We start from the raw sequence: 12,509 nt of genomic DNA, 5'->3' as shown, positions 1-12,509 counted from the left end.
GAGAGGGCGGAGAGTACCATATGTGTATTAGGGAAGGGGGGGACACAGTGTGTGTGGGGGGGGGGGTCTCTCCCCTGGCACCCAGACTTGTCAAGGGTAGGTATTCCCTAGAATCCCTAGTGTTGGTGATTGGGGTCTGGGTCAGGCTCTGACCTGGCCTGGTTCAGGAGAGAAACAGATGAGTGAAGAAGTAGGCTAGGCTATGAAGAGTTGTGTGTGTGTGTGGAGAGGTTGATGGGCCCACATACAAATAGATGCATTCTTTTTGTATCTCCCCCACTCTGAAATATACACCTTGCACTTGGAGCCAAAAGAATTTAGAAATAATCAGATCCAAATGGCACAATACCATTATTCTCTCTATTCACTGGACAAATCCTTTCACTGGTCTCTTAAATTTGTTAGGACCAGTTTATATCATTATGTGACTGCAGGCTATAGCCATGCTCAGTGGCACGTAGACTTGCCCTAAGGCAGTCATATAGCCTATCATCTCTGTTACCCAGAAGTAAAATTGTTGCCAAAGTTTGTCACTTCTTGTGTTATGCAAACTCTGTCCAAGAGAGATTAAAGAGCCTATTGAGTGTGGAGCCCATTATTTTGAAACCCAGCACTTCTCTACTTTGTATTTTCCTGCACCATATCCTGTGTTGCTGGAATGATAAACATTTCACTTGACAATTTAGGGTGATCTAGTTGTTGCCTAATTGTTTTAATGATTTGCATAAAATAAATATTAATCTGCACCAGAAAGTGTCCGAATAGGACATTGGCATGACACTACATAACATTTGGAGATAAAGTGGAAATGCAGTAAAAAAAAAAAACTCTTTGTGTCATATTTGTACTTCTCTGTCTGAAGGTTTACTGAGGTGCAATTCTGCACGTGCACCGCCGGGATACTCCCATTTGCTGTAATAGTGTACCGTCCTCAGCCACAAGGTGGCGCAGCGTCATCCTCCCTGTGAACGCGCGCCCCGGTGGAGTCATCGATGTCACGTTGTTTCCTGCTAGGACAGTTTAAATAAAAGAACTGGGACACAGCCCGGTAGATTAATGCACCCGCACAGGCTGAACGTTATTAGAATAGAACACAACAGCTCTTAACGACTGCTTAGCTCGCCAATATATTCTATTTCAGACTACTTGTCTGGTAGAGAAAACGACAGCTGATCCAAAACATTTTGAATTCTATTTTACTGTTTTTATTTGATCCGTGCTGATCTGAAAGCGCGTAACGGTGGTATTTTGGGGGACTGATATTAGTGGGAAACCTAGGTTTCTTTCGTGTTTTATTGCACTACCCTCGGAATGCTTACTCAGAACAGGATACAAAAGATCTGGATTCCTTCAAAGGATGACAAACCGGCAGTCCCCCGGCGATGTAAGTAGTAGCCTAACCCGCCGCTGGTATCAGCACCCATCTGATTCATTCAGGTTTTCATTTAGAAAAAAGTCCATAGAATAAAGGTATTACTTGGCATTATCTTTGATAATTATGCTATTGATTTATTCACAATAATCAGACAAATAATAATCTCGTTGAGCCTATAATAATATCTACAATGTAACAGCTGGTTGGAATATTAGGCTACATTAGCAGTGCAGGTTAGGGAAACCCCAGACAGGTCACCAGCAATCAGAGAACGTTAGGGTTACAAAATGTAGTCTATTGAACTTTAAGTTCGAGGGTGCACAGAATGTCTTGAAATGAAAAAAAATGTGATTGCATGTTTTGATGCTTTACTCGCATGGCTTTATTTTCAATGGGCTGTTATGGGCCTAGGTAGCCTACTTTTTGAAACCATTCAACAGAACAATTTCAAAGCAGCTTAGTTTTCAAATGAACCAACCGACTAACAAAAAGTACACTGTAATTACTATAATTATGCTAAAAGTTCCTAGATAGCATATGCCCTATTAGCCTAGACCAGCCAAACTGGTCCCGTGTGGCTCAGTTGGTAGAGCATGGCGCTTGCAACGCCAGGGTTGTGGGTTCAATTCCCACGGGGGGACCAGGGTTCAATTCCCACGGGGGGACCAGGATGAATATGTATGAACTTTCCAATTTGTAAGTCGCTCTGGATAAGAGCGTCTGCTAAATGACTTAAATGTAAATGTAAAATTGGCACGCAGCCAGGTCAGGATTCACAAGTAGCTATAGAGGGTCATGGTTGATAGTGCTCACCATAGCAACCACTCAATAGCCCCCATCCGGTCCATAGTTTCCACTAGTTACCACAGCCACAAAGTAAAAAACGTTTTGATCTTAATTTAAGGTTAAGGCTAAGGCTTAAGGTTAAGACTACGGTTAGCAGTGTGTTTAGCGTAAGGGTTATGTTCAAATCACATTTCAGGAAGAGAAATTGTAGAAATAGGCGACCTGATGACTTCATTGCTGTGGTCCCGGGGGCTTCCTGCTCTGCTCGTGACAGCCAGGAACCGTTGTGTGGGTGGGAGAGACGGGGGGATTTCACATGCAGACGCATCGGGCTCCGATTGGACGAACTATCGTGCGTGTCTGCATGGGGCGAGCTGGATAATGGATGAGAAATTGCAGAAATAGGCGGGGTTTGTGACTTTGTGGCTGTGGTAACTAGTGACGACAGTTTGTAAAGGGCCGACTGATCAATATCAATGGCCTGAATAGCCAGTGCTTAATTCACTGACGTCAGTGTGTTTGTCCTGTTGCGTGTCATACAGAGGTGAATGAGTTTATGCCGCGTTCATAACAACGGTGAACTCGCAAATTCGAAAAAAAAAAAAAAAGGAGCTCAGACTTGGAAAATTGTTTTGAACGGTCATCCAACTCGGAATACAAATCGGAAACTTGGGCATCTTTCTAGAATCCCAACTTTCCGACCTGAAAATCACTGACATTATGATTTGACCTAGTTTTCCCCCCAAGTTCCCAGTTGTCTTGAAAGCACCAATAGCTGATGATGCCTGTATCACATGGAGATTCAGGCAATGAAAACTAATACCCAGAAAGTCCTAACCTGTAAACAAACATACACACCATCATAGGCATTGTATTAAACCACAATAGCAAAATATTTAGCAAATGCCGAAATGCCATCTAAAATCTAAGTGTATTCGTCATGTACACAGGATACAAAATGGTGCAATCAAATGCTTACTTGCAAGCTACCTCTCAACAGTGCAGTGAAAAATCTAAGAAACAAATAACACAGGCACCTCTTCCCCAGTCTAAGCTATGTGTCACTTCCCTGCATTGTCTCCATAAACCCTTTCATGCCTTAAAGACTGACTTGCATTCACTCATGCACAGTGGTCCTGACAGTGGAATCATCTAGTAGGAGGTTTATCAGTCAGGGTGGGGGAGGGGGGAGAGACAGCTTCAGCAGTGTCTCTGCAGGTAGACGCACCATCTTGACCTCTGGGGAACTGAGCAAGGGTCTAGCTGGGCGCAGCAGACAGACAGGTGGGAGGGAATTAGTATTCGCGTCTATCCACGCCCATGACCATCACTGTGCTGCCAGGACCATCACTGTGCTGCCAGGACCAGTAACACAGACAGAGCCTCAGTCTCCCCAAGTCTATAAGAGGATGTACAGCTCTCTGACACTGAGGAAGGGAGGGAGGGAGATAGATAAAGTGGGATGCTGTGAATAGGTGAGGGAAGGAGATAGAGGGAGGGGGGATATAGAGAGATGGAGAATGATAGAGGGAGTGATGCCCTAAAAGCTGTTTTTCCCATCGAGGAGGCACTGTCCTGGAAAGTGGATTAGAGCTGGTAGGAGTGTATGAATGAGAGGCATTTGTCACTGAAGGAAGATGCAGTAGTGTTTACACTGTAGACAGGTATTGGCAAATGGTTTGTGTGGATAATATGCAGTGTTATCATTGTGTGTAAATTAAGAGTACACAATTAATCAGGTTGATTGTGTGTATGGCTATTGAACAATATTTTAATATGTCTGTCTCTCTCTCTGTCTCTCTGTCTCTAGTGACAGGGGCCCCCCACCTGGCCAACCCCCCCACAGTGATTGTGATGGTGGGTCTGCCAGCCAGGGGGAAGACCTATATGTCCAGGAAACTCACCCGATACCTCAATTGGATCGGCATGCCCACCAAAGGTACACAGCACACACACTCAGCACATGACGAGACACATAAACAGGTGTAGCTAACAGATTAGTAACGTTTATTATTAGTCATAGTAATGTGCTGAAAAAAAAAACGATGAAGAAATAGCATAGCAGAGTCCATATGTCAATCCATTCCCCATTCAGCATACATTCATTTAATATTCTATGGCTAATCAAAAATCACGTATGTTCATTTTAAACATAACTTACATGAGCTATATTCATTCTTCCATAAACTCTCACTGTTTACACTCAATACACTTAGTAGGGGCTGAGTAGACTTTTTTAAGATTCAATTAATTTAAAAAAATGATACATCTCTAATTTGTTTAAAACATATGCATAATTAATAGCCTCCCCATGTGAAATAATCTACAGTGGATCTACTGTTTACAATACAGACTGGAACATGGGCTTTGTTACACCAAATACACCATGACAGGGCAATACACAAGGGGTGGAACAGTGGCAAAAGGTACCCACAGGACGAACAGAATAATATTAGTCTGAGGAGAGATTAAATAGCATTAATACAACAAAAATAATGCCCTGCCATAAAATGACTTCCATTTTAGAAATGTTTATTTGTTGTATTTACTCACTAAGAGGAAAGTTGGGGTTACAAGGGTGGAGGTCGAATTATTGTTCTTGAATTGGAATTTCCTGCCATTTCATCTAGTTCCTTTTCCTCTGTTTTAGTTTGCAGATTTACCACAAACTGGGTTTGGGCTCTCTGCCTCCCTCCAGAACATTCTATTTACCATTGTTAGTTTGTTCTTTGCCTCCAGTCTTCAACGTGGGAGAGTATCGCAGAGAAGCAGTCAAGAACTACAGCTCGTATGACTTCTTCAAGGCTGACAACGAGAGTGCCGTGAAAATTAGACAGTGAGTCCACCCCTACTCCGCATCCTACTCGGTGTTTTACCATGACGAATTCTGAGCATCATGTGATGTCATTGATCATCAGAGTGTACTTGAAACAAGGCTAACAGAGATAATTTATTCTCTTGCATAGACAATGTGCCTTAGCAGCTCTGATGGATGTTAAGTCTTACCTGACAGAGGAGGGAGGCCAGGTTGCTGTCTTTGATGCCACCAACACTACTCGTGACAGACGAGACATGATCCTGGACTTCGGCAGTGAGAACGGCTTCAAGGTCAGGGGTGTTTCTATGGTTACGAGAGGCTTCATGCGATCTCAAACAGAGACGTGATCAAATGACTCATCATGTCTTTCAATGTAAAGATGATAAAATGACTCTAAATGTGTGCGTGTGCAGATCTTCTTCATCGAGTCGGTGTGTGATGATCCCAGCGTCATCGCCACAAATATCATGGTGAGTCAGAAATCTGAACAGAACATCTGAAGAAACATGTTATTGGTTGGCTCATGTTCCTGCACGGTTCCTCTAATGTTGCAGCCTGACGTTAGCTACTGAGCTATAATGTAATTCTTAGTGAGTGTCTTACGCTGTCACCTGACTTTTTACTTCCTCCCATGACAGGAAGTGAAGGTGTCCTGCCCAGACTACCAGGACTGCAACAAGACAGACGCCATGGAGGACTTCCATAAGAGGATAGAGTGTTACAGGGTTCACTATGAACCCCTGGACCCAGACCAGTACGACAGGTAGCCCCATAACCTCATATAGCTTATTCACTGTTCATACCTGTTGACCCTAGCTACTGTTTACTGTGTGATCTGAGAGTGGCTTAAACCTGATTTAGAATCAGTTTGGCCTTTCAGATAATAATAAATAAGTTTATATGGAACTCTGAGATGTTTCGTGAATTCAGGCCCTAGACTAAACCTGTCCTGACCCTCTCCGTAGGAGCCTGTCTTTCATCAAGGTGATAGATGTAGGCAGAAGGTTCCTGGTGAACCGGATCCAGGACCACATCCAGAGTAAGATCGTCTACTACCTGATGAACATCCACGTCCAGCCCAGAGCCATCTACCTGTGTCGCCATGGAGAGAGCACGCACAACCTGCAGGGACGCTTGGGGGGAGACTCAGGGCTGTCGCCAAGGGGGAGAAAAGTATGAGAGTAGAAACACTCTCATATACACGTGCACACACACACACACTAGTTTGACACACACACACACACACACACACACACACACTGGTCTCTTACTCTTTCCCCTTTCTCTTTGTGTAGTTTTCTGGGGCATTGTCGATGTTCGTTAACGAGCAGAACTTGACGGATCTGAAGGTGTGGACCAATCAGATGTGTTGCAGCATCCAGACTGCTGAGAGCCTGGGAGTGCCCTACGAACAGTGGAAGGCTCTCAACGAGATAGACGCTGTGAGTCACACACACTAGAATAGACTACTCACTGGACTGTGTGTGTGGTGCTGCATTTAAACAGCTCTAATGTGAAGTGTGTGTTGTGTGCACAGGGGGTGTGTGAGGAGATGACGTACGATGAGGTGAAGGAGAAGTACCCTGAGGAGTTTGCCCTGAGAGACCAGGACAAATATTACTACCGCTACCCCACAGGAGAGGTTAGTACGGTACAATATACTACTAGAATCAACCTGCTACTGCCAACTACTGTACAGTTACACATGGACATAGTTCTAGTGTTTAAAATGCTGCGAATCAATGTCTGTGAAAATGTAAAGTTAACCCTTCTCTCTTTTTTCTCTCTGTCCCCTCCCTCCCCCCAGTCCTATCAGGACCTGGTCCAGCGGGTGGAGCCAGTGATCATGGAGCTGGAGAGACAGGAGAACGTTCTGGTTATCTGTCACCAGGCTGTGATGCGCTGTCTGCTGGCTTACTTCCTGGATAAGAGTGCAGAAGAGATGCCCTACCTGAAGTGTCCCCTCCACACGGTGCTGAAGCTCACCCCTATTGCCTACGGTGAGTACGGTGAGAACTTGTGTACACCTTTCACTTTACCGAGCCAAGACAATATGACCAGAAAATATCAGAGACAGTACGGTTCAGATTGGCTCTATAGTGTGAATCAGGCATTAGGGTCAATTCTATGTTCTCTAGCTTGTCCAGAGCAGGATAAATAAGGTGAGGTCTAAATATCTGTTCTGACTGTGGTGTGTGTGTGTTTTTACTCTGTGTGCAGGCTGCAAGGTAGAGTCCATCTCACTCAACGTGGAAGCGGTGAACACCCACAGAGAGAGACCAGAGGAGATGAAGAAGTATCCTGGGACTCTGATCAGGAGGAACAGTGTGACCCCCCTGACCAGCCCCGAACCCAACATCAAGAAACCCCGCATGGACGGCCTGGACGAACCCCTCCAGGAGCTGCCCTCCTCGCCCATGTCCCTCTGTACTCCTTCCCACCTCACCTTGGCCGGACAGGTGAGTGTCTCTCTCTCTCACACATACACACATCTTTGACTCCTCAAACCTACTGAAGGACATCTTTATCCCTTTCTCTTCTGCTCAAAGTAATTTTCCATTCTACGCTGTCATGTCTCTTCACTCTCTTAACATTCCCTCTTCTTTTCTTTCTTTTCATCATTTCTTCCTTCTCCTCTTCACTGTGCAGCACTGGCTGGGCAAAGTCTGCCTGTAAGTACCTGTCTCTCTCTCCTCTCTCCGCCTTTCCAATCCTCTCCCCCAAAGCATGAAATAAATAATCCTTGGTCAGTGTTCCATTGAAAGTACTGTGTAAGATCCCAGTAGTTTTCCCAGGCTAGTTTCTCACGGACACGCTACAATGTGGTTTTGAAAACCATCCCGTTACTCCCTGAAGAATACATGTGCCAAGTGCCTCCCTCCCTCGTCCCCTCTTCCCGCTCACGATGACCTCACGCCCTGTGTACCATTTCAGCCTCGCATTCCTTCCAGCGATTGTCAGAGTATTGTACTAGCATTGCTATCTGCATGCTACGATGCCAACCCCTACACACTGTTCTGTCACTTACGTCTTTGGAACGTTTATGTTTTCAATGTATTTTCTGTTCTGTTTAAAGACCTCCACCCATCTGCACAATCCTTCACTGTCTGAAACTGATCTCTCTTTTAGTGTTTCAAAGGTAAAGTGAGAAAGGAGCTAGATTTAGCTCCCAGTTTATTCTGTAGTAGTAGTAGTAGTAGTAGTAGTAGTAGTAGTAGTAGTAGTAGTGTTGTGTCTCAGACTCTGCAGGTACATGTTGACAGGTGATAATTATTCAGGGTGTGGAATGATCCAGTCAACTTAAGTCACAATCAGAAGGGGCACTTATACACTGAGTGTACAAAACATTAAGAACACCTTCCTAATATTGAGTTGCACCCGCTTTTGCCCTCAGAACAGCCTATATTCATTGGGGCATGGACTCTACAAGGTGTCGAAAGCGTTCCATAGGGATGCTGGCCCATGTTGACTCCAATGCTTCCCACAGTTGTGTCAAGTTGACTGGATGTCCTTTGGGTGGAGGACCATTCTTGATACACACGGGAAACTGTTGAGCATGAAAAACCCAGCAGCGTTGCAGTTCTTGACCCAAACCGGTGTGCCTGGCACATACTACTATAAACCATTCAAAGGCACTTTCTTTTGTCTTGCCAATTGGCTCACGTACACAATCTAAATGGCTCACGTACACAATCCATGTCACAATTGTCTCAAGGCTTAAAAACCCTTCTTAATTTATTTTTGTAACCTTTATTTAACTAGGCAAGTCAATTAAGAACAAATTGTTATTTACAATGATGGTATAGGAAGAGTGGGTTAACTGCCTTGTTTAGGTGCGGAACGACAGATTTTTACCTTGTCAGCTCAGGGATTCGATCCACCAAGCTTTCGATTACTGGCCCAAAGCTCTAACCACTAGGCTACCTGCCGCCCCTGACCTGTCTCCTCCCCTTCATCTACACTGACTGTAGTGGATTTAACAAGTGACATCATTAAGTGATTATAGCTTTCACCTGGATTCACCTGGTCAGTCTATGTCATGGAAAGAGCAGGTGTTCTTAATGTTTTGTACACTCAGTGTACAAGTAAAGACACACACTCTTACACACCTATTGTAGCTCTATAGTTAGTTGTTGAGGTGTACTTAGACGTGGGATAGGGAGATTGGATAATCGTTTTTGAGCCCACACATGGTTTAAATTTACCATGGAATATGAATGAGTAGCTCATCGAGGCTTCAGACGACATGGATGAGCAAAACCACAACCTCTGTCATGTTACGTCATCTCATGTTAAGCCTGGAGTCAGCCTATAGGACAGGATCTTTCCCTCTCTTTATGTTTTATGTGTCTTGTTTCACAGATGACTCTTAATTTGTTTGTTTGTTATATTGTAATGGTTTCCCCATGTCTTCTTAACAATTTTATGCTTTTGTTTACCTCAGAACATGAAGAGAAAGTCCAACAATCGCCATGAGATCTTGCAGCTCTGCCTATGAGATCGCACCGCCTCGCCACCTGATCCAAGACCCCAGGAAGTGATGCCGGCAACGAAAATTCAACAATGTCACCAAAATGGATATTGTTGTGTTTTTCCCCCATCTTCCTCTTTCTGGAGATCCCAGGGCCCCTCTGTTCTCTTTTCCCACACAGATGTGTTAGTGAGTGTCTGGTCTACGTGTTATCTGCCAGTGCTTGTAGTACAAACACTCAGCCTCTGGGAAAGAGATAGAGAGAACACTGTACATTAGAGGTCTTCTCGGGTCCACCCAAACCCAAAATACCTGAGACTCGAGCGGGCCCGGGTCCAAAATTCTAAGTTTTCCATCGGGTATGGGCCGGGTCCTGTTTGATTGTAATCGGGTGTTGTGTCTATGTAACTACAGCTGATAGACCCGAATGGACCCGGCCACGACTCTGCATAGCCTTTAGCATATTTATTTACCAGTAAAACATATTGTTGCTACTGTACAATATGTTCAGAGAATGTCTTGAGGAACACTGACTCACCTAAGCTATGGTTGGTTCTCACAAGGTTTGTACAGAAGATAGGGACAAACTAGCATGTCTCAACCACTCTGCTTTCTCCTCTGGTTTCTCAGAAGTCAATCTGTAGTGACAGCTCACCCTGGATTTGTGGTTTAATTAGGGTAATAGCTCTGATTCTAAGGAGCTATTATATCTGGTTTGAGTGACTACTTGGCAGTCGGCAAGGCATCCTTCAGAGAGCTGGAACCAGGCCAAATATTTAAGTCTCCCTTTCTTGACACCCTCCTGAGATTTGAGTGATGAACGGTTATATCACTCTTTTAAAAACAGATGGAAACGTTTAGTTTACGATGTAAACATTTTCCTATAGGGATGCCTCTGAAATAATGACTCCCCAAATTGTGTTAATCACTCTGACTTGTTGACGTTGAGCACTTACTCACTTTTCTGTTATGATTTAAGATTTGAGTATCACACTGTTACTTAAAGGATGTTAAACTGAATGATCGGTGTACTCATGTGCTATGAAATGAATGATAATTTTGCACAGCAAAGTTGACATCCCTGTTGAGTGGTGTGTATGACTGTGTCCATAGACACAATTTTCTCTTTCTGTCTTTCTCTCCGAAAGGAGATTTGGACCTAGAGTGCCTAGTGCCTGTCCTCCAAGCCCAATGCTGCTTCTGTACCATTATAGCTGGCCATAGAAATTCAGACATTCGCTACCTTCAGAGAACATTCAGTATAACGTGATTCACTTTTCTTTGTAAGCCAGCTGTTAACATGTGTGAGCACTTATATCTTTGTTATGAACATACGTTCTGTAAATAGACATGTAAATATATCAGACTTGAAGGAATGCTCAGTGTTTGGAATGTTCAAGTGTAGAACTGAGTGGAAAGATATTTTGTAGATGCTTGTTTGTACTGCTCACTGTTTGGCTGGTTCATACTTAATTGTAAGGAGTGTACTGCTCTTGCCTTACAAAGGTCAAACGCAGTAACTACACCAACAGTGAAACTGAGAAAAATGGCTTTAAATATTTTTTTTGATAGCCAGCCAAATATGTTCTGCATATCATATTGTCAGTGCTGCTTTTGTTCATTTGTTTGCTTCCGATACTTGAATTTAGTTTTTTTGTAAGACATTTTTTCTCAAACTATTTATTTTTATGTAGATTTAGATGATCGTTTGAAGCGGATGGCACCTGGTCTTGCCTGAGTACTGTGTATGACTTGTGTATGACAAGCAACGCTTCTGAGAGGACAACATGTGTATATTCTGCATTTGCTGGGCCAATAAATCTCCGGGAAAATAAGCCATCTTGTGGATGTCATATCTTCATTATTTATGTGTGTTGGGAACACTATCTGAAAGGCAAACGCCCTAACAATGTGTTTCCCCTTGGAGAAGTATGCTAGAACCTTTAAAGCAACTAAATTGTCACCAAAACACTTGCGATTCTAAAAGGTACTATAGGACAATATAGAAGTGTGTTGAGAGGGCTGAGGCCTGTAGAAACACTACTTGACAGGCAAACACCCAATCAATGTGTTTCACTTTGCAGAGGGAGACCAGAAACTTTTTTTAAAACTGTAACCTGGAGTTTGTTGTACCATGCCACATTTTAACACATCTTTTTAAATAGTGTCACCACAGAGCCAGAGCCAGCTCAACACTAGCTGTCAACACCTAAACTGACCTACAGGCAAATGCCAAAATAAAGGAAACACCAACATATAGTGTCTTAATAGGGCGTTGGGCCACCATGAGCCAGAACAGCTTCAGTACACCTTGGCATAGATTCTACAACTATCTGGAAACTTGATTAGAGGGATGCAACCCCATTCTTCCATGAGAAATTCCATAATTTGGTCTTTTGTTGATGTTGGTGGAAAACGCTGTCTCAAGGCGCCACTCTAGAATCTCCCGCCTTAAGTGTTCAATTGGGTTGAGATCTGTTGACTGAGATCTCTTATTCTAGCCACGGTAGCCAAAATAATGGGCAACTGGGCATTTTCATACATCACCCTAAGCACAATGGGATGTTTATTTCTTAGCTAACTCAGGAAACACACCGGTGTCAAAGCACCTGCTTTCAATATACTTTGTATTCCTCATTTACTCAAGTGTTGGCAGTTACCTGCTGTAGCTCTATGTGTCTGGTGCTGAGAATGAATGAAAACCTTCTCGGTTAAAAATACTCTCCCAAACAGTCCATGGAGTAAAACATGTTGGAGTAGCTCTTTTACAGGTCAGTAGAACACACACTCAAGAACAGTGATGCGTGTTTCACAGTGTTTCTTAATCCTGGCCCTGGGGACCCAAAGGGGTGCGCACTTTTGTTTTTGACCCAGCACTACACAGCTGATTCAAATCATAAACTCATCATCAAGCTTTGATGATTTGAATCAGGCAAAAACAAAAACACACCCCTTTGGGTCCCCAGGGCCAAGATTAACAAACACTGGTGTAATGTGATTGGACACAATACATACAATTAATTAAATCTGTGTTGAACTGAGGTAGGTCCAGCTCTCTC

General features: G+C 43.6%; 1 protein-coding gene across 3 annotated transcripts; it reads left to right on the top strand.

Annotated features, from left to right (window-relative positions):
• Positions 1–1,005: 1,005 nt before the first annotated feature.
• On the top strand, positions 1,006–11,289 carry LOC129838543 (6-phosphofructo-2-kinase/fructose-2,6-bisphosphatase 3-like). Of its 3 annotated transcripts, XM_055905591.1 has the most exons (13): positions 1,006–1,384; positions 3,972–4,100; positions 4,901–4,997; positions 5,128–5,269; positions 5,393–5,449; positions 5,618–5,742; positions 5,945–6,152; positions 6,275–6,421; positions 6,517–6,621; positions 6,787–6,979; positions 7,200–7,438; positions 7,629–7,651; positions 9,424–11,289. In XM_055905591.1, exons 1-13 carry the CDS (start codon positions 1,312–1,314, stop codon positions 9,428–9,430), a joined length of 1,545 nt encoding a protein of 514 aa, XP_055761566.1. In that variant the 5' UTR covers positions 1,006–1,311; the 3' UTR covers positions 9,431–11,289. The 3 variants fall into 3 exon arrangements, with proteins under 3 accessions (XP_055761566.1, XP_055761565.1, XP_055761563.1); XM_055905590.1 differs by lacking the exon at positions 7,629–7,651 and having other exon boundaries at positions 3,990–4,100; XM_055905588.1 differs by lacking the exon at positions 7,629–7,651.
• Positions 11,290–12,509: the final 1,220 nt, after the last annotated feature.

This window comes from Salvelinus fontinalis, chromosome 39, assembly GCF_029448725.1.
Source record: "Salvelinus fontinalis isolate EN_2023a chromosome 39, ASM2944872v1, whole genome shotgun sequence".
Lineage (NCBI taxonomy): Eukaryota > Metazoa > Chordata > Actinopteri > Salmoniformes > Salmonidae > Salvelinus > Salvelinus fontinalis.
This window is presented reverse-complemented; position numbering and strand designations above follow the sequence as displayed.

Bases quoted from the DNA above. Each gene is read 5' to 3' on its own strand.
- LOC129838543 (XM_055905588.1), top strand. From the start codon at position 1,312: ATGCTTACTCAGAACAGGATACAAAAGATCTGGATTCCTTCAAAGGAT. The intron at 4,998-5,127 runs GTGAGTCCACCC...TCTCTTGCATAG, and splicing joins AGTGCCGTGAAAATTAGACA to ACAATGTGCCTTAGCAGCTC. The intron at 5,743-5,944 runs GTAGCCCCATAA...CCCTCTCCGTAG, and splicing joins GACCCAGACCAGTACGACAG to GAGCCTGTCTTTCATCAAGG.